Source organism: Crocodylus siamensis, chromosome 9 (genome assembly GCF_052110815.1).
Source record: "Crocodylus siamensis isolate JL-2025a chromosome 9, ASM5211081v1, whole genome shotgun sequence".
Taxonomy (NCBI): Eukaryota; Metazoa; Chordata; order Crocodylia; family Crocodylidae; genus Crocodylus; species Crocodylus siamensis.
Window position 1 is genome coordinate 48,001,357 of NC_143403.1, and position 22,242 is coordinate 48,023,598.

Here is a 22,242-nt window from a genome sequence, read left to right on the forward strand (position 1 = left end):
GTGGCTAGAGGAAAAAGGTGGTATCTGGGAATGCCAAAGCCCTGAAAAGGGCATGGAGGTGAGGCCTGGCAGCATATTGGAGGCCAGGTGCCCACTGAAGCAATTTACCGTGAACATCTGTGAGGCATGGGCATGGATGTAGGGGTGGAAGGACACCACAAATAACTCTTAAAGCAACAGATCAACGTTGTAGGGACACAGATGGGCCAGGAGGGCCTGCTTGGCGTCAGACAGGACTGGGTACAGTGGGGCTTGGGAAGGACCCATTGGCCAAACACAAAAACTCACTTAAGGATCTTGGGGCAGCCTCCCTTTGTCACATTCAAATTATTCCAACAAAGGCATGGCAGACAAGGGAAGAGGGAGTATAACCAGGGAGCCAAAGCAGGGCAGGAGCCACATGGCCACTAGCAGTGCCAGAGTAGCATCGCTGCCCCTGGGGCCCTGCTCCTGCTACACAACCCCACCACAATTCCAGCACCGTGCTCCAGACTTACAAGGGTTTGGACAGCAAGCTCTCCTCTTTGCTGGCTGATGCTCTAGCTCAGAGCTAGCCCAAACTTCTTCTATGCCATCACTATCCACCGCATAAGCAATGTCCTTTCCAGACTGTCGTGAGGGAGTCACTGCCTCCTGCTGTGTCAGTTCTGTATCTGTTCTGGGATCTTGTCGACTGAATGCAGGGAAAGAGTTCACATCCCAAGACCTATCCTGTGTTGGAGCACAGATGTCTTTGGCTTTATCTGGGGGCATCTGGGCACTTTCAGGTCTACTAGACAAATGGTTGTTCACAGCTGAGCTTTGCAATGCTGACCACTGTTCCATGGGCTTCCCTAGCTCAGGGGATAGCCCTTGACTGGTTTGCAGGAGGGTTATGAGCTGAGATCTCATCTGCCCTTCAGAGGCTAGGGAAGAGCCATTGGAGGTGGATTTGAGTGTGGTGGTGTGAGAGGGGTGATCTGGGGAGATGTGCCGATGTTCAGCCTGTCTTCTTGTGGATGAACTCTGAGCTGTTCTTCCATCCCAGGACCTGGTGTGGCTAGCAGAGACATCTAGAGCCTTGAACAGCTGTCCAGGACTCAGCTCTTCAAACAGCAACGTGCTCCTTCCAGGGAGAGGCTGAGCCCATCTGGATGAATCCTCCAGGCCTTCACTCCCTTGCACTGTAGACCATGAAGCACTTTCTTCAGGGGTCCTCACCAATTCCAGGGTCAAATGACCACAGGCCCAAATACCTGTGGAGCTGGCCCTCTCTGTGCCCATGCTGCTTGATGTGTGCATGGTGTTGCTCTGGCTCAGCCTGGATATCCTTCCTCCCAAAGACTCCAGGCTCTCTCTCCTGTTCCTAGTGCTTACAAATCGGGGCCTTTCCACACCACTAGTTGAAGCCACCAATAAGTCATTTTCCAATTCCTCCTTAGGTTGCTGCAGGTACTCATGCTTTCTTTGCCTATGTCTTGTGAGAACCTCCAATGTGTTTTCACATTCCTTCACACAGAAAGAAGGACCAGTGCTTCCTGCTGTCATTCCTACAGCAGTTCCCTCCCCAGTGGAGTCCTCAGTTGAGAAATCAAAAGCAAGCACATCACCTTCCTCATCAAAATTTACTAGAGGGTCGACCATGTCTTCCTCAAACCTGGTGGCAAAGTCCTCTGTACAAATGGAATTAGAGTCACTCTGGTAGCTCAGATTTTCTGGGGTCAGCTCAGAGCCAAGGAGGTTCCTCATCCTCCAGCTGTATTCATCTTTCTGAGAGGGAGCAACTTCACCCAAGGAGATGATATCCTTAGTTCCATAGCATCCTTTCATCTCTGCATAGAGGAGAGAAGTAAATAAGGAGCAGTGAGTTCTTCCTCTAATCAAGATTAATACAGATGAGTGTGCTCACCTTCCCAGCACAAAGCAACAGGAAATGGAGCTGGGGAACCAGAACAAGAATCTCCATCCAGTTGGGAGGCTTAGAACTAGCACAATGTGTGGGGCAACTGCTCTATTTAAAGCATGCTAGCAATGTCCAACTGCACAAGGTAAAAACCCCTCCTGGAACTCAAGTCCAAGCAGCTAGGCACAAAAGAGAAACTGATTTTTTAAACGATGTAATAAGCTGGAGGCAAGAATTCTTGTGGGTGATATCTTTTGTTGGACCAACTCAATGTTTGGAGAGAAAGGCAAACTTTTGGGCATCAAGTACTCTGATATGTGAAAGGTTACCTGTGTCTCTCCTAACCAGTGTTGGTCCAATAAAAGATATCACCTACAAAAATTCTTGCCTCTCACAGCACCAATATCAGCTCAACACTACTTACTAAGCTGTAAAGACTTGCCTCTGTTTCCCCACAGAGTAATTCAAGGCTATGGCACAGGTTTCCTCAGTCCTGTTCTGTTCAATTGTAGATCTCAAACCACTTTAAAAAAGATGGTGTTTACCATTATTCCCAACTAGCAAATGGAGAAAGTGAGGCACAGAGATTTGCCCAAGGTCCCAAAACAATCCCAGTGTAGGAACAGAACCCAGGCCATGCACCCTCCACTGCCATTCACCAGGGAGGTGTGCTGCTCCAATGACCTTTGTTCTCTTGCCAAGCCTGTATACTATGGCAGCTTCCTGTTGCAGGATTTTTCAAACCTTTCTTGGAAGTACCTGGTGCTGCACATGGCAATGGTCAGAAAAAAACACTGCAGAGCACGGACCTGAGTCAGGCTGATCAGTCTTGTATTACTGTTTGTCATTTTAATGTTCATTTGATACCCTGTCTCCACTCGGCAGGGAGCCAACAGTAGAATTCTGCCCCTTTTTGGTAGTTTCTAAGAGAATTGTGGCTGTGCTCTAGTATCTTTTAAACAGAACTACTTTCTGCCATCTAAGTGTAGTGACTCAGGTTGTAGTTTGGAGTTGCTCCTTTACTTGGATTTCAGAGGTTGAGAACTAGGAGATGGTGACTCAGTTAAGCTAGTCAGAGACGGGCAAGGTTCTTCGGAGGTTGCCTACTACTCCACAATAAAGTTCATTGTTTAGTTCTTCTCATTCATGTATGTTTGTGTTTACTGAACCTGGTGATCACCATATTATGGCTTACTTGCTAGTTTATGGAGTGAGTGTTTCTTGCAGCTTCTCCTGTTTTCTGGGTTTATGATGTGCTGTTTGCTAAATTTAACTCAGATGTGCAGCAGCCTGTAGCCCTACAAATGCAGCAAAACTGCTTCACCTCTAACAGTTTATCCACTGTCAAAGTCAAAGTGATTTACTTCACTTGTATGCAACAGGTTCACGCACACAAGACTATTACCAAATAGTGGCTGCTGCGTAGTCCTGAACAACAGCTCATCCTCCCCTTTTGAAGCTGCTATGAGAATTTGTTTGTCCTTTCCTCATTACTCCCTTTGTCTTGTCTAATTAGATCAAACACTCTTTCAGTAGGGCCCATTTCTTCTAGTGTAGATCAAGAGTCTCATGCAATAGGGTCCCCACTTCATTTGGGACCTCCAGTAGCTGTTCTCCATGCCTTACTAGGGAAAGTCCCATTTGGCCCCAATGTGACCGCACATTGCTCACCACAGGAATAAGGCTATGCTATCACTTCTCTCACATCACTTACTCACCTGCCACAGGTGAGGCATCAGGTGAACACTCCAGGGAGATATGCTCCACTTCTGGGCTGGTGCATGTAACTCTTGCCCCAGAGCCCTGCCACTGCAGATGGGGAAGAAACAGGTTATGCAAGAACTGTCATGCACCCCTCAGTTGGTTACTCAGGGTCCAGGAAAGGACATGAAGTGTGTTCATGAAGGGAAGGCATTCATAGCAGATCCAGTGCATTGTAGAGACCCTACATGGTGTTAATGCCATTCCAGGCAGAGGTGCTTTTCTTGCACTGTGGCCAGGTTCTCCAATATGGACTAAGCCAGAGATGTGGCCAGATCCTGCACACTTGGTACCTCAATAGTACCTGGGACTAACCCTTCCCACTCTTTATTGTTCATCCCCTTCTGATCTATAACTAGATTTCCATCCCTTGCCTGGCCCCTCCCCACATACCTCCAGCTGGCTGAGCTGAGCATCAATAGAGTCTAAGAGGTAATCACAGTGGTCCTTTTCCCAAGCTCTTGCAGTCTCAGAATGGGATAGCTGCTGTTTTGTCTCCTCTGTGTCTGTGGGGTAGTTACACATTTCCATTAGTAGTCATGAAACCTTGTGCAATAAACACTGACAAGACTCAGCCTGGAGGCCCATCTGTTCTACGGGGAAGGATAGGCTTGTTCAGTGGAATTCACCCTAGAGGCAGATGGGACTTTTACTGGCTGCTAATTGTTAGGTGACACACTTATGTGCTAAGTAAATGGACTGAAATTACATGGCTTTCTTGCCAACCTATACAGAAAGGTGCACAAAGTGTGAACACCCTTCCTTCCCACTGGATGGTGAACCTCAGTGATCCTACTTGCTGTTGCTTTGGGAGAAGCAAGCTGTGATGCACTGTGCACATCCAGCAGCCTGCCTGTGAGACATGCTGTCCAGGCATCATGTTCCATCTGCCACCACTCACAGGTTGATATTAAGACTGTCAGTTCTTTGGAGCAGGGACCTAGTGCTTCCAAATCATGAACAATATTCAGTGATACAGTACTCCAGGCCTTCAACAATGAGCTGCTGGATTGAGGCACCTAATTCCCAGTCATTCCAGGAACAAGATCAGCAGGACAGCTGACTCACAAAAGTGGTCAATGAGATGCTGCATGGGATGAGATGTTGTAAGGCATCACTGAAGAGTGCTAGGAACTTAATGGGAGACTTAAGAGGGGGCAGCACAGTGTGTCACCAGTTAGAGTATGCATGTACATTGCAAGCCACCTGGGCTGTCTTTGTGTGTCTGCTGACAAGAACATTCATGTTTACTGGCAGGTGTGTAAGTGTGTGCATGCATGTACATGCACTTACAGGTGAGTTTTGTACATGTGAGATGAAGTGAAGAATAAAACCATTCAAAAGTACCTGAAGCACCAACTCTTCATTTTTAACACGTTCTACACCTGGTCAGATTTAGAAGAGGGCTGTGCTGAATAAGCTCTGCCCTCAGCTGGCCCCTCCAATGGCTAATTACAGGATACTGTGGGAAGAAAGCTTGCTCTGTTGTCTGAGCAGGGCTAAGAGCATTTCAGTCCCTGGAGTTGCCTTCTAGACTTTTCTCATGGCAAGTTCATTTAAGGCAAGGGCATCAAACATATGGCCCATGGGATGCATCCAGCCCATGAAGCCCTGCCATCTGGCCTCTCGTGCTGCCCCTTTTGCTACACTGGACCACCCCACACACAGTGCCTGGGATGTGTGTTTCCCACAGGGTTTGCTCAGGCTGGGTCCTAGGCTGTGACACATACTGGGGCCAGCCCCTGAGGGACGCACAGCCCATGGTTCTTGCTTGGGCTGGTCCCAGGCTGTGCTGTTTGTACTGGGGAGCTGGGGAAATCGGGGGGTGGGGGTGGAATGCGTGATCCTGATCTGGCCCGTGGACTAGCCCTGCACTGCTCATCTGGCCTACATGGTGCAGGGCTGGTCCGCAGGCCAGATCAAGATCACAAATCCTGAATCCCACAGGGGCAGATGAGTCAGAAACCCTGATTTAAGGAAAGAGAATTAAACCGAGCCAGAAAAGTCCTCATCTCAGTCTTCACTCTGAGCATTAATTTTGCACTGGGGAGGCGAGAGTGAGCAGTGGTGATGGCATCCACAATCACATGCTGTCTGACGCAAGGGAAGTCAGTATCAGCATACAGGACAGAGCAAAGCCCTGTACACAGGCTGTGTCCTTACTGGATTCAGCATTTTCATCCTTCTGGTCTTCAAGGGCAGCACTGTCACTGTCCAGCTCTGTATCAGTCATTGTGCCTGGCCCTAAAACACAAAAGCATAGCAGTAAGCAGGGTTAGCTGCTTCCTCTGGTCTCTTGGGGATCTTGTGGCTGCCTACAACTTTATCAGGGGCCACCAGCAGGGACTCAGGGAAAGTCTGTTCATCAGGACCCCCCTTGGAGTCACCAGGAACAATGGCCACAAGCTGAGGGAGGATAGGTTTAGGTTAGATATTAGGAAGAACTACTTCACTGTAAGGGTGACCAGAGCCTGGAATAGGCTTCCCAGAGAGGTGGTGCTCTCACCTTCCCTGGAGATCTTCAAGAGGAGACTGGATAGGCACCTGGCTGGGGTCTTATGACCCCTGCCACCCCCAGTGCTCCTTCCTGCCCACAGCAGGGGGTCAGACTAGATGATCTGTTTAGGTCCCTTCCAACTCACTGATTCTATGATACTATGATTCTGTAGCTCTTGGAAGACTCTCTGTGCCACTCCTCTGCATCTAATACAGATTTTTTCTGACATGGCTGAGAGGAAGATGCTGTACTGCAAGGAACTTAGTACACACAATCATGTCACCTGCACATGCAAGAGCCTGCTAGTCACTCCCACCTGCAGGAGCTCCTCTTTAACTCAAGTGTTAGGTGCCTACCTTTGGTACAGAAGCCCCTTAGTTCAGCCTTTGCTGATGACTATGATTGCTGGTCTATCTATGGCCCTACTCTATCTGTATACAGCCAGGTATTTGCCTTGCTCCAAAGACACTGGGCACAGATGCTGGGAAAGGGCCACTGCAACAATAGCAGAGGAAGTAACTCAAAGCCAGACTTGTGTTTTCAAAAGTAACTAGTGATTTGGGAGGCCTAGTTCAGACAAGCTGGAATCTGCTCCATTTGCAGTGTCTAACAATGGCCCCCCAAATCACTGGTTAGTTCTGATGGTGTTAAAGTGCTGCTGTAGCCATGATGGTCCAGGAAAGGTAGAAGTGGTTTTATGCGACATCTTTAACTGGACAAACCGTATAGTGGGGAGAGCTAGCAGACAAGTTTTCAGGCACAAAGTACCATTCCAATATGTGCCCAAAAACTTATCTAATGTATCTTCCAATCATACAGCTGGTTCAATAAAAGATATCACAAAAAACCCACCTTTCTGATTAGTTTTGAGAATTTAGGCCAGAACAATATAAACTAAAAAGGCTATAGAGCTCTGCCCCCTACTGGATGAAGTTAGAACTACTGTATTTACTGAAGATGACCCTGAACTTAAGATGACCCTCCAGTGATCAGATTCTATACATAGAAAACTTATACAATGGATTCTAATTACTAGAGGGTAATCTTGAACTCATACTCCCACTGCTGCAGTGGGGAAAGCACTGGCAGGGGGCAGGCAGGGGGTGGGGAGCCAAGAATCTTCCCCCCTGCCCCTTGACCCCCACACCTTGCCCCCTCGCCCCTCAACTTACTCCCCCTGATGCCTCCCACCTTCCCTTCTGCTACTTACCTCTTTATGCCTATATACCTGACACTTTACCTGCCCCCTGCTTCCCCTCAGGGCTTGACCTCTTGCTCTTTTCCCTGTTTGTTAAAACCTTATCTTGGATTTGAGAAAATATTCATAGTTCATAGTTCATAGTTTCTAGGGTCGGAAGGGACCTGAGTAGATCATCTAGTCCGACCCCCTGCCATGGCAGGTAAGAGTACTGGGGTAAAACCACCCCAGCAAGGTGTTCATCTAACCTCCTCTTAAAAACCCCCAGGGTAGGAGCCTGCACCACTTCTCTTGGAAGTTGGTTCCAGACCCTAGCCGCCCTGACTGTGAAGTAGCGCCTCCTGATATCTAGCCTAAATCTAACCTCTGCCAGCTTGTGACCATTATTCTTGGTCACTCTTGGCGGTGCTCGGGGGAACAGTGACTCCCCCAATGCCTGCTGATCCCCCCTGACTAGTTTATAACAGGCCACTAGATCCCCCCTCAGCCTTCTCTTGTGGAGGCTGAACAAGTTCAGGTCCCGTAGCCTCTCCTCATAAGGCCTGCCCTGCTGCCCCCTGATCATGCGAGTGACCCTCCTCTGGACCCTCTCCATGCTGTCCACATCCCTCCTGAAGTGCGGCGCTCAGAACTGGACGCAGTACTCCAGCTGCAGCCTGACCAGTGCCGCGTGGAGGGGGAGGATCACCTCTTTGGACCTGCTCGAGATGCGTCTGTGGATGCATGACAAGATACGGTCGGCCTTCCTGACTGCCTCCCCACACTGCCGGCCCATGTTCATCTTGGAGTCAATGATGACTCCAAGATCCTTTTCTGCCTCTGTGCTGACAAGAGGGGAGCTCCCCAACCTGTAGGTATGGTGCCAGTTGTTCCTCCCCAGGTGCATCACTTTGCACTTGTCTGTGTTGAATCCCATCCTATTCTCATCCGCCCACCCTTGTAACCTGTCTAGGTCCGATTGTAGCCTGTTGCTTCCTTCTAGTGTGCCCACATCCCCCCACATCTTAGTGTCATCAGCAAATTTGAAAAGGGTGCTTTTTACCCCCTCATCCAAGTCACTGATGAAGATGTTGAACAGTGCGGGCCCGAGGACCGAGCCCTGCGGAACCCCACTGCCCATGTCCTTCCAGGTTGAGAAGGACCCACCCACTACCACCCTCTGGGTGCGGCCCTCCAGCCAGTTGGCAACCCAATTGACTGTGTGGGTGTCGACACCACAGTCCCCCAGTTTCTTAATGAGAACAGGGTGAGAGACAGTGTTGAAAGCCTTCCGGAAGTCCAGGAAGACTATATCCACTGCTATCCTTGCAACTAATGATTTAGTGATCTGATCATAAAAGGCCAACAGGTTGGTCTGACAGGACCTGCCATTGATGAACCTGTGTTGGTTGCCCCTAAGCATGCAGTCTCCTGCTGGCCCCTCCTGGATGTGTGCCAGAATAATTTTCTCAAACAGCTTGCCTAGGATCGAGGTAAGACTAACTGGCCTATAGTTTCCCGGGTCCTCCTTCTTCCCCTTTTTGAAGATGGGAACCATGCTGGCCCTCTTCCAGTCCTCCGGCACCACACCAGAGCACCACGAGTGCTCGAAAAGCCGTGCCAGGGGTCCTGCAATGACCTCGGCCAATTCCTTTAGTACTATAGGGTGGAGATCGTCCAGACCGGCTGACTTGAATACATCCAGTCACTCCAGAAGCTCCCTAACTAGTTCCTTACTAACCCTTGGCCAAGGTGTGCCTCCCCTGGGGCCCGAGTAGGGCCCTACAGGGAGTTGGCTGTTCTGGTCCCTACTTAGGAAGACAGAGGCAAAGAAATAGTTAAACATGTTAGCTTTGTCGCCTGGTATGATGACCAAATTTCCCAACGCGTCCTGCAGGGGCCCCACATTACCCGGAACCTTCTTTTTACCCCCTATGTATTTAAAGAAGGACTTCTTATTGTCCTTAATCTAGGAAGCTAGTCCTAATTCCATCTCTGCCTTGGCCTTCCTGATTGCCCCCCTACATCCCCGAGCAACTGCAGTATAGTCATCCCTGGTGATGTCCCCTTCTTTCCATTGGGTGTACGCCTCCCTTTTAGCATGGAGACATTCCCGGATGCTTTTAGTGAGCCATGGAGGCTTGTGTGCCCTCCTGCTCCCTTTGATCCTCGTTGGGATTACCTTCCTTTGGGCTTGGAGGATCATCTCCTTAAGGAGCAACCACTCTCCTTGGACACCTGGCTCCCCTCTCCTCTGGGACCTCAGCGCTTCCCCAACTATCCTCCTTAGCTCGTTGAAGTTTGCCCTCCTAAAATCTAGGGCTGCTGCCTTACTGCAGTCCTCTGCCACCTTGCGCTGGATGGTGAATTCCAGCAGGCGATGATCACTATCGCCCAGGTGGTCGAGCACCCGCATTGGTGTGACATGGCCTTTGCACTGTTAATAGTTAATGGATATTCCCCTCTGGCTAAATAAAAATGGCCTGTACATTAGCATCCAGTTTTCTGTCTTGCCTGTCAGTGACCAGTGAGTGTTGGCAAATAGGGCAATAAACTGGAATTTTAGAGACAGATGCATTTATTGAGAAAGGAGCAGTCTCTGTCATTCAGAGGCAGCAAATGCATGTGTCTGTGTAACTATCTGACACTTGATTTCTGCATTTTGTGGGACCCCCTGTGCATCTGAGTGTGGGCTAGGGCAGTGGCAATGCATAGAGGGTGCACGTGCACCCCCTGACAGTGCTGGTGCACCCCCTGACAGTGGCATTCCCTGCTTAGGCGATGGGCGGGGGGGAGGGGGCAGGCGAGAGCACTGGTGCCCCCCTATTGGGGAGTGGGGGTGCCAGGAGAAGCGATCCCCGTGGTCTCCCCATGGCCAATTGTGCCAACCGGGGGGGGGGGGTCCCCTGTGGATGATCACACCAGCTCAAAAGAGCCACACACCCCCACCGATCACTGACTGGCCGCTGGGGGGGGGCAAGTGCCCCCCCCAACTCAGAAGGCACCAGTCGCCCATGGGCTAGGGCTTGTGTTCAGCAGCAGGCTTTTAACACCTTCCCCAACTAAGCTTAACTAGGAAGTGCAGGCCTGACTTAAGCTATAAAAGTTGGACTGCCAGTGAAACTGGAAGCCAATAACCAGGATGGGTTGCCAGGAATGTGGTGTGGTGTTTGTGAGTTGTGTTTTGGTTTTGTTCTTTCCCAAAACCCTTTTCCTCCAGGGTTCTTCCTTGAAAGCTTAAAAAGCAGAAAATGGCAATTGTGGCATCCACAGAAAAGCATCCAAGCAAGATGGGGAAATTAAGAGGACAGGTTGTGCAAGCTGCAGGATGTTTGTCATCCTTACATTGGTCCATAATGGTGGGTACTTGTGTATGTGGTTGCCTGATGATGCTTATGAAGGAGAAGCCTAAAGGACTGGAAATAAAAACAAATGGTGGACCTCAGATAGGAATATGAGCGGGTGATGGAATAAAGGAGAAACAAGGGTGTGCATGCAAGTGAGATGCCTCATAGACATGCCATCTGAGGAATTGATGGCTAGATCTTTATAAGAGAAAGGGAAGCCATGGAAGCATGTGACTGAGAACAAGACAAAGTATTGATGGGGGAGGTAGAACTGATGAATTAATGTAATATGTTGACAGACAAAGAGGAGAAACAGGTAAAAGGATAAAAGGATGTCATGAAGAAAAGAGCAGCCAATCCCCATGCCTGAAAAGAAGGAAGACAGAGTGGAATCTAAACGTGATTTCAGCCCACAAAGGAGAGAGAAACAGCAAGAGAGATCAATAGATGCAAATCAGCAGACAAAATATGCAGCAAAAAGGAAAAAGATCAGAGAAAGATGCAAACACCAGGAAAAGACAGGTTCATGTTACTGAGGATTCACTCCCAAGGAGAAGAAACATACCAGTCAAAAAAAGACAAGAGTATGCTGTCTATCAGAAATGAAGATATAAGCAGAGATGTAGGAAGGAAATTTTTCCAGTGCTTTATTTTTCTGTGGGAAATTTTCCATTTAAAAAAATTCATTGTTTCATAAAAGGTTGCACCATGACTTTCAACAATACCATCAAATCATTTCCATCATGAATACAAGAAAAACTACAGATCTTGATCCCCACCACTACCCAACCCTGAGACTTTTTATGTGCTCCCTAAAATCAACAAACGAGGGAACCCTGGCAGACCTATCATATCAAACCATGGGACCCTAACTGAGGAAATATCAAGTTTTGTTGACTCAATCCTAAAACCGCTTGTCACCCATAGAGCAAGTTTTGTCCAAGACACTACAGACTTTCCAAAGAAACTTAAAAACATAGACCGTCTTCCCAGCAACATCCTCCTAGCCACCATGGACATTACCAGCCTATATACAAACATCCCACACCAGGATGGCATCCAAGCCTGCCTTACATATCCACAGGAGCAAGATTATAACTCAGAGTATGGACCCAAAGATATTACTGACCTTATACATTTCATTCTCACACACAACAATTTCACTTTTAATAACCAACACTTCCTCCAGACACTAGGAAAAGCTATAGGCACCAAAATGGCTCCACGGTATGCCAACCTTTTTATAAGCCATCAGGAAGAAGAATTCCTCAAGGACTACACCATCAAACCCTTGCTATACTTAAGATATATTGATGACATCTTCATCATTTGGCCTGAAAACCTGCAATCACTGATTGAGTGCCAGAAGAAATTCAGCCATCACCATCCCTCCATTCGACTTTCTCTAGAATACACCAGCACCAACATCTCCTTTTTAGACACAATGATCGGTATCCAGAATGATAAAATACAGACCACGTTATACAAGAAAACCACAGACCAGCATACATATCTGCAGAGAACCAACAATCACCCTAAACACACCAAGAAAGCTGTGATATACAGCCAAGTCCTCAGATACCACTGAATTTGCACTGAAGAGAACACCTGGGATTGCCCCCTCACTAATTTTAAAAAGGCTTCCACCCAACAAGGACACTCCTCCAGAGACATAGATCGTACGTTTGAAAGAGCCACCCAGATACCACGTGAAGAATTGCTGCAGTACAGAAGAAACCCCCCCACAAATCACACACTGCTGGTTATGTCATATCACCCTTCCCTCGAACCCATACAGAAAATCCTCAAACAATTGTAAGCCATACTAGAAAGAGACCCTATGCTTAAAGAGACCTTCCCAGAGCCACCCATCCTAGCCTTCAACCAAGCATTGAACCTCACTAACTTCATCACTAGAAGCAAAATTCCTCAGGCCCAGAACACACCAAATGGATCCAGACCATGCCATGACAAGAAATGCAAAACCTGCCAACACATCTCCAACACCCCCCAACAATTACTACACCCCACAACAGAACCATCAGCATTCCTGGATCTTATATCTGCACCTCCAGAAATGTAATATATCTCAACCAATGCACCAAATGCCCTGATGGAAAATACGTAGGAGAGACCAAACAACAACTGCATACCAGAATGAATGCACACTGGAAATCTATCAAAGACAGTGTGGAGAAAACTTACCTGAAGCCAGAGAGAGGCAGCAGGACACTGCGTCAGTGGCTGCCAGTGACTGCTGGTGGCGAAAGTTCAAAAGTTCAAGATCAAAAGGAAAACCATCGGTGGAGCTGGGAGAAGCCAGGAACGGCTCCTGTGTCTGTTTGGGTGCGCTCTGTAAAAGCATGCCAGGGCGATTGGACAACCGGCCACCCAGCACCGGGATAAAAGGCCCATCAGGAAGGAAGCCGGAAGGACCAGAAGAGGTATTCCCACCTGGCTGAGAGAGGTCGAAGAGGACCAAGGGGCCGGCGGCAGAGGAGACATGGTGGCGCCCCAGAGGGGGAACCATGGGAGACAAGGCGGGCCAGCTAGGGCCTAGCAAGTCACCTACAAGGCCAGCATGGGCAGAGGCCAGAAGCAGCGGTGATTGGGACACTGACGAAGACAATGGAGCCAAAACCCAGACGCAGATGATGGGCAACAGGTACCGAACCTGGGGAGGGGGTAACCCATCAAGAGGACCCGAAGCCCAGGCAGAGGCCGACATCCCGTAAACCGGGGAATACCAAAGGGCTGTGATGAATGCTCAGTGCCAGTACCATTTGTAGCCCACAGCCACAGCCCTTAAGAACTGAGCGTCAGTGAGGGCCAGAACACCAGCCCTGATGGATAATATCATGGTTGGTATTAGGCAGGGTGTAGGGGAGGTGAAGCCCCTAGAAGCAATAGTCATGAGGATGACCAAGGGGGAGTACCAGGGGAGATGAGATCAAACATCTTTCTCCCACAAAAGAACCAATCACCATCAAAGATATGGCAGGTGAGATCCCCGGGGGAGCTGACCCAAGGTCGCTCCCAGTAGCCTGGCCATGCAACCCAGAAGGAGATGGCAAGGTTCAAAGGAGACCCAGACATGCAACGCTCGGGGGGGAGAGGCACACAAAGCTACAGACAGGAATACCCAATTACCTGTGGGGGCACATTTCTCACAAAAAAAAACACTCTCTCTCCAATCTCTCAGTTCTAATCCTCAAAAGCTTACAAAACACTTCGCAGAGACAAGCCTATGAACTTCACTTTACCAACCTCTTGGATACTAAAAATCATGGACTAAATATAGACATTGGATTTATGACACGTTATAACCTGCCTGACATCTGACTCCCCAGGTACCTCTCCACTATTCATCCCCCTTCTCTCTCCCCCATCCAGCCTGTCTCTCACCCATTCACTCCTCATAGTTTCATAGTTTCATAGTAGCTAGAGTCGGAAGGGACCTAGGTAGATCATCTAGTCCGACCCCCTGCCTTAGCAGGAAAGAGCACCGGGGTCAGATGACCCCGGCAAGGTGCTCATCTAACTTCCTTTTAAAAATCCCCAGGCTCGGAGCCTGCACCACTTCCCCTGGAAGCTGGTTCCAGGCCCTAGCCACCCTGACTGTGAAGTAGCGCCTCCTAATATCTAATCTAAACTTACCCTCCGCCAGTTTGTGACCGTTATTCCTGGTCACTCCTGGCAGAGCACGGGGGAACAGGGACTCCCCCAATACCTGCTGATCCCCCCTGACCAGTTTGTAGCAGGCCACAAGGTCCCCCCTTAGCCTTCTCTTGTGGAGGCTAAACAGGTTCAGGTCCCGTAGCCTATCCTCATAAGGCCTGCCCTGCTGACCCCTGATCATACGAGTGGCCCTCCTCTGAACTCTTTCCATATTGTCCACGTCCCTCTTGAAGTGTGGCGCCCAGAACTGGACGCAGTACTCCAGCTGCGGCCTGACCAGTGCCGCATAGAGGGGGAGGATCACCTCCCTGGACCTGCTCGAGATGCATCTGTGGATGCATGATAGGGTACGATTGGCCTTCTTGACTGCCTCCCCACACTGCCGGCCCATGTTCATCGTGGAGTCAATGACGACTCCAAGATCCTTTTCCGTCTCCGTGCTGGCAAGAGGAGAGTTCCCCAACCTGTAAGTGTGGTGCCGGTTCTTCCTCCCCATGTGCAACACCTTGCACTTATCAGTGTTAAACCCCATCCTATTCTCATCCGCCCACCGTTGCAACCTGTCAAGGTCAGCTTGTAGCCTATTGCACCCTTCTAGTGCACCCACATCCCCCCACATCTTAGTGTCATCAGCAAACTTGAACAGGGTGCTTTCTACCCCCTCATCCAAGTCACTGATGAAGATGTTGAACAGTGCAGGCCCGAGGACCGAGCCCTGCGGAACCCCACTGCCCACATCCTTCCAGGTCGAGAAGAACCCATCCACTACCACCCTCTGGGTGCGGCCCTCCAACCAGTTGGCGACCCATTTGACCGTGTGGGCATCGACACCACAGTCTCTCAGCTTTTTGATGAGGACAGGGTGAGAGACAGTGTCGAAAGCCTTCCGGAAGTCCAAAAAGACTACATCCACAGCAACCCCTGCGTCTAATGATTTGGTGACCTGATCGTAAAAGGCCACCAGGTTGGTCTGACAAGACCTGCCACTGATAAACCCATGTTGGTTGCCCCTGAGCATGCATTCCCCCGCAAGGCCCTCCTGGATGTGTGCCAGGATAATTTTTTCAAAGAGCTTACCCGGGATTGAGGTCAGACTAACTGGCCTGTAATTTCCCGGGTCCTCTTTTTTTCCCTTTTTGAAGATAGGGACCACATTGGCCCTCTTCCAGTCCTCCGGCACCTCGCCAGAGCACCACGAGTGCTCATAGAGCCGTGCCAGGGGTCCCGCAATGACCTCAGCCAGTTCCTGTAGAACCCTAGGGTGAAGATCGTCCGGACCAGCGGACTTGAACACGTCCAGCTTCTCCAGAAGTACCCTAACTAACTCCTCGCTAACCCTTGGCCCAGGCGTGTCTCTCTCGGGGCCCGAGGGGGGCCCAGCAGGGAGGTGGCTGAACTGGTCCCTACTTAGGAAGACAGAGGCAAAGAAATCGTTAAATATGTTAGCTTTGTCATCTGGCGTGATGACTAAGTTGCCCATCGTGTCCTGCAGGGGCCCCACATTACCCGGGACCCTCTTTTTACCCCCTATGTATTTGAAGAAGGACTTCTTATTGTCCTTAATCCGGGAAGCTAGTCCTATCTCCAACTCTGCCTTGGCCCTCCTGACTGCCCCCCTACATCCTCGGGCGACTATAACATAGTCCTTCTTGGCGATGACCCCATCTCTCCATTGGGTATATGCCTCCCTTTTAGCAAGGAGACATTCCCGGATGCTCTTAGTGAGCCATGGGGGTTTATGTGCCCTCCTGCTCCCTTTGACCCTTGACTCAATCTACATCTTCACTGACTACCTATCTTGATGCATACCAGCCCAGTCTCTGGCTTCTTTACTTTTAATTCCATCCAGGAAGAGCACACACCAGCTCCTGAAACTTCCTTAGCCTGACAAAGGGTTTTTAAACCTGAAAGCTTGCTTAAAAATGTTTTTTCCAACTATTTAAGTTGGTCTAATAAAAGACCAACATGGTTACAACCTACACCCTTGCTTCATAAAATTAATTAGTAACAATGAATGGATGCTAATACAATATTAGGCAAGCTTGGTGGGTAGCAGAAACTATGTCTCCTCTCACATGGTGGAAAGGATACGGTAACACCCAACTGTTGTCTAGGATTGCTGTAAGGATTCTAAGCATTCTACCAACAGCAGCTTCTTGTAAACAGAACTGGAAGGTTCAAGTAGTTCTGAATCAGATTTGCCTCAATCTGATTTTGAAATGGAACTAACACGTGGTACAAGTGATTCTACAGGTAGTGACAGTGAAACTGGAGGTGCCACAGCGACCTCAGTGGAAGAGTTAAACAGTTGAAGTAGGTGAGTGGACAACCACGGCATATGATGCACAGTGCTTTGGGTGTGCTAAAATTAATGTGTCAAAAGTTTTCAGTGCCTTTGGCTTTTTTCTTAAATTTAAACAAACAATGTAAGGGAAGTACACGCTATTGTGTATTGTCTTTACATTTTTACAAGTATTCCAATAAAAAGAATTTCTTTCCACATAAAGTTTGAATTTGTTTGAAGATAACATTTAAACCACATTAAGTGTGCTGTATTTAATTTTTTTCCTAACCAAATATTTCAGTTCAAATACTTGCAGCTATTGGGACATAAAATTAACACAGGGGTACATTTTTAGTTTTGTTTACTAAATATAAGTCACATAAACATGCTAAATCAAATCACGCTCTATTTAGGGCATTGGAAAATTTTCCGGAAAACCCACATCTCTGGATATAAGCCATAGACCTGAGGCTGAAGAGGATTCTCACGGGAGTGGGGAAAAATCCATTAATCATTCTTTGGGTTGGAACAAATGACAGTCAGACATGGCTTGTCCTCGCTGATGAGGATAAAGAATGATTATGCTAGGCTGGGAGAGAGATGCATAAAGACCTAAAAGTCCAAGTGATCATCTGCAGAATTTTATCTATCCCAGAAAGAGGGAAAAGGCAGAGTGATATAATGCAGAAAATCAGATGGCTCAGGAACTGGTGGTAATGGAAAGATTCCAAGTGTTTGCAACACATCTTTTTTTCCTTCAGTTCACCAATTCATTAATATACAATGCTTAAATAGTTTGTACCTTTGAATCATGGCCACTATTCTACCATGTCTCCTCTTATTCCTACAATATCCAGGTTAGCATCTCACCAAGAGTTCTATTACCCAGGCTCCTTGTATTGTACAACAATTTCAGTAGTTTTCTTTACCCATTTTTTCATTTGGAATGCGTGTGACCACCTTATTTCCCAATGATGACTATGCTATTTCTTTCCACAGCCCTTCCAATCCTTGGTAACCTTCCCTTCTTAGCCACCTCTCCATTATCCAGCCCACTCACACTTACATGCCTAAGAACAAATTTGCACTTTCTTGCAGGTAGGCACACTAACATTTCTTCTCCACATTTCTTCTCCATGTGGAGATCTTGTATGTTCTCCCAACTCCTCCCCCCCGCTCCTCAGCTCCTACTTTAAAGCACTTCTGATCAGCCAGGCCAGACTTGATCCCAGAAAGCAATGTCCTCGGTTATGTAAGTGGAGCCCATTTATGGAGAAAAGTCCTCTGTCCACAGATAGTCATTGTACTTCCACAGATGGTTGTTGCAAGTGATCATACTTCCTTCCCCTTACGGGCAGAGACAGTGAGATATCATGAAACACATCCAGAGAAGCAAAGCCTTGTATGCCTAAAGCTGGAGTTCCCCTGACTGTATCTCATAACCAGGGATTCTGATTTTCCCTGATAAAAAATACCAAATTATCTGCTTGGAACCCAGCTCATGCCTATTCCCAGTTAGGTTCTCAGTTTAGCTTATTGTTTTTTAATAGTCAGACAAAGGAATTGCCATCCCTGCTTTTATACAGTGGTCTCATGGTCAGACTCAGAAGGCTACATGTGCTATTAATGCAAAGCAATAAACTCTGGTGTGGTTTGGATTGGAATTTATAGCTCCCAGGAGCAACACTTGCATGAGTGAATGGGGCTGCAGCATGTTGAGCTGGGGCAGAGCAACCCCAATTAGCAGGAGCCCTGAGGGTCAGTCAGCCTGTCGGCCTGGGGCTGCTCTGACCTGGCTCAATGTGCTGCAGAGGGGCTGGCTGGGGCAAGAGGATGCTACAGTGCAGGGCTAGACAACAGGCAGCCCCTGCATGGTACCACCCTCATGCCCCAGCCAGCCCCATCACCGTCTACATGTGTGTTTCACCACAAGTAAATATGCCATTGTTTTGGGCAGTACTATCTTACAGTGGAGTTCAATGCGTGTGTAGATGGTGACACTTTACTGTAGTGCTTATTAAAGGGTTCTGCAGTAAAGTTGACCTGCACCAGAATGGCTGAGTGGTTAAGGTGTTGGACTTAAGATCTGATGGATCCATGTCTGTGTGGGTTTGAACTCTACTGTTAGTAGCTGCTGTTTTAGATCACTTTAGGCTAGACATAAGGAAAAACTTCTTTACAAGTTGAGTGCCAAGGGTTTGGGACAGGCTCCCCTCAGACGTGGTACAGTCATCTACCCTGGCTGTCTTCAAAAGGCATCTTGATGCCCATCTTGCTGGGGTCATCTGATCTCAGCAGTCTTTCCTGCCCACGTGCAGGGGAGAGGGGGGGCCTGGACCCAATAATCTGTAAGGTCCCTTCAAGCCCCTAAAAACTATGAAACTATGAAAGTGTCTCACGTAGACACACCCAGAAAGTGGAAGAACTGGGTTTAATCTCCTTTTCTGTCTGAAGGAATTCAAACCCATAGCTCTTAGGAAAAAACTTTAACCAACAGGTGATGAGGCTGTTCAAGGTAGGAGAACTCCACTTCTATTGGAGATGTTCTACATTTTAGTAAATTGAGACAAGAAGAAAAGAGGGGAAGGCATGTGCTCCTAAACAGCTTAATGCTGAGGAAATTTCCCTGGAAGTCAAGAGACCTGGGTCCCAGGTCATGCTCTTCAACTGTTTCTTTGTCACATTTGGCATGTATAAGATAAAACACAGAAACAGTTGCAGGAGCAGGCCACTCAGCAAGTAAGTGCCAGGATTTCTACTTACAAAGCTCCTGCTGAATTTGCTTGGCCCCACCGCTCCTTGGCAAGACCATCTGTCCTCCTAAGCTCTGCTTTTAACCTATAAAACAGGAGCAACATGCGCTTTGCACGTTCACAAAATTTTTCCCATCTGTGGATTTCAGACATGGGGAAAAATAGGTAGCTCTATTTTAGAACTGCAATAACCAAGGCAGAGCCTTATGGGTTATGAAACTCTGCTCCCATTTACGTTATCAGTAAAACTTACATTGACTTCAGTGGGAGAAATACTGGTGCTTTTGAAGAGTGTTGGACAGCTAGCAAAGAACTGTAAGGTCCTGACAGCAGCAGAGGGTTTGAATATTAACACGATCACATCCAGCTCTATTTGATCTGGTGACTGGACACAGAAATCTTACACTCTCAGCTATTAGGAGAGTTGAAAGTACCTGCAGAGTAGCTTCTCTCACATATCTCTACTTTTCTTGCACAAAAAACAACCTTGGCTGGCCTATGTGGGTGGAGCACCCCCAAAGCATGAGACCTGGCAAAAATAATTTCCTTAATGAATGTACTGAGGCCAGTGCTGGCAGTCCTACTCTCTGCGGGGGCCATGATATGCAAGTGGCAGAGATGGTCAGCAAAGCGAAACTTTCCCAGAGGCCGACAGCAGCAGAATCTCTTTGTCCGACCACATTTCTGGACTGCGCCCGCGCTGCCTGAGGGAGCTGGGCTGGAGGACTCTGAGCCGACCATGGTGCGCAGCTGGCAGTGCCAGTTCTAACCGCTGGTGCCTTGCTCTGCCAGCGAGCGTCACCCTGGGCCACAAGAGTAAGACTAAGGGAAGAGGGCCGCTGACCAAGATCTGGGCATCTGTGCTGAGGCTGCCAGCAATCCTTCGCTAAGGTGCTTTCTGCAATGGGAAACGCCAGAGTATTTGGACTGAAAGCCACAAGACAGGATCAAAAATCCTTCGCTAAGGTGCTTTCTGCAATGGGAAACGCCAGAGTATTTGGACTGAAAGCCACAAGACAGGATCAAATGTTAAAACCTTGGCTATCATCCGGCCTGGTTTGCCCTCCTGAGATTCAGGACCCAACATCCATCAGGCCCCTTGCCGGTGAGCGCTGAGCCTGACCTTCCCATTACCCTACAGCTGAACTACAGGGCAACGGGGAAGAAGCCCCGAGTCTGGGATGCCCGACCCAGGAGGGCACCCACACGCTTCAGCATCGCTTGCTACCCTGGACTCACAGCGCTCACCTGTCGCTGGGCGCCCGGGCCCGAGGAGGCACAAGCCGCGGTCGCTCTCCGCGCCGTGGAGACGACACACGGGCCAGGTCCCGAGCGGCCGAGCTGAGGAGACAAGAGACACGGCTGGCCCGGCTGCAGCAGGCCGGAGGGGCCCGGGCCTGGGCCTGAGGCGGCGGGGACGCTGCGCGGCCCCCTCACCTGCGCCCCGGCCCTCCCGCTCGCGTTCCCGCCGCCGCGTGTGTGCGTTGCCGGGCAACGGCGCGGGGCGGGGCGGGGCGGGGCGAGCCAGCGGCGGCAGCGATCGCGTCTGCACCCTGAGCCTGGCTGAGCCGCTGCGGCGCCCGGGCCGTGGGGAGCTCAGCCTCGCCGGCCCCCGCTCCCGGCCCGCGCATGGAGGCGCATGCAGCCGGGCCCTCAAGCTGCCAACTCGGGCTGTGGTGGTAAACGCGAGCAAGGGAGGTGCCAAGGCTGCGGAGCGAGTTGCAGCAGCTTGGGGGAAAGGACAGAAGGGAGACGGGGGGTGCAAGGAGGACACAGGTGCGTGGTGTCAGGGAAGACCCCTGGCTGCGGGGCTCCTCCTCGCCTGCCGCCGGGATCCCCGTGGATCCTCCTCTTCTGCAGCAGCCCCTCTTCTCGGGACCGGCAGAGAGGGGTCTGCCAGGCTTTCCCGCCGAGGAACTCAGGTCTGGACTCTGAGGCGGATTAAGGCTTTTGGGGGTCTGGGCAAGGATGCTGCAGAGCTGATCAGATGAATCCAAGAGCGCTGCCACCCGTGGCAGAAGAGGTAGAGCAGGTGATGTGGGTAAGTGCAGTATTTGGTACGGCGCACACAGCCTGAACAACTGCTGTGACTTAGTACCACAGTCCTGGCATGGGGCCGTTGTGTAGTGCTAGAGAAAAAACAGGTTATCCCCAAAGTCTCGAGCAAATCCCAGGACGTCATTCTCCCCTTGTACTCGGCCTTGGTGAGGCCGCAGCTGGAGTACTGCGTCCAGTTTTGGGCTCCACAATTCAAAAAGGATGTGGAGAAGCTTGAGAGAGTCCAGAGGAGAGCCATGCGCATGATCAGAGGTCAGGAAAACAGATCTTACGATGACAGGCTGAGAGCCACGGGGCTTTTTAGCCTGGAAAAGCACAGGCTCAGGGGCGATCTGATAGCCACCTATAAGTTTATCAGGGGTGACCACCAGGATCTGGGGGAACGTCTGTTCACCAGAGCGCCCCAAGGGATGATGAGGTCGAACGGTCACAAACTCCTGCAAGACCGTTTCAGGCTGGACATAAGGAAGAATTTCTTTACTGTCCGAGCCCCCAAGGTCTGGAACAGTCTGCCAGCGGAGGTGGTTCAAGCACCTACATTGAACACCTTCAAGAGTAAATTGGATGCTTATCTTGCTGGGATCCTATGACCCCAGCTGACTTCCCGCCCTTTGGGCAGCGGGCTGGACTCGATGATCTCCCGAGGTCCCTTCCAGCTCTAATGTCTATGAAAATCTATGAAAGTCCCCTGCAGTTGACTTAACACAGGGGAGCCTTGCCAGCCTCTGTCGGTCCCACCCCCCAGCACATGCTTTAAACAGCCGGGGATCCTCTCCTGACGTGATTCTCACCCAGGGGTCTTTGG

The 22,242-nt window shown here is 49.5% G+C and overlaps 1 protein-coding gene and 1 pseudogene across 1 annotated transcript in view; one reads left to right on the forward strand and one right to left on the reverse strand.

Moving 5' to 3' along the window:
• The window catches only part of LOC149857501 (uncharacterized), an 83,903-nt gene that overhangs the window by 59,283 nt on the left and 2,378 nt on the right, over positions 1-22,242 (reverse strand). Inside the window, exons 2-6 of the mRNA XM_090063953.1 lie at positions 20,628-21,107; positions 5,807-5,887; positions 4,037-4,149; positions 3,601-3,691; positions 498-1,811 (exon numbers count right to left, since the gene is read on the reverse strand). Coding sequence (XP_089920079.1) covers positions 498-1,811; positions 3,601-3,691; positions 4,037-4,149; positions 5,807-5,887; positions 20,628-21,107 — 2,079 coding nt within the window. The remainder of the gene's footprint in view (positions 1-497; positions 1,812-3,600; positions 3,692-4,036; positions 4,150-5,806; positions 5,888-20,627; positions 21,108-22,242) is intronic.
• On the forward strand, positions 6,810-12,223 carry LOC149857502 (uncharacterized; annotated as a pseudogene).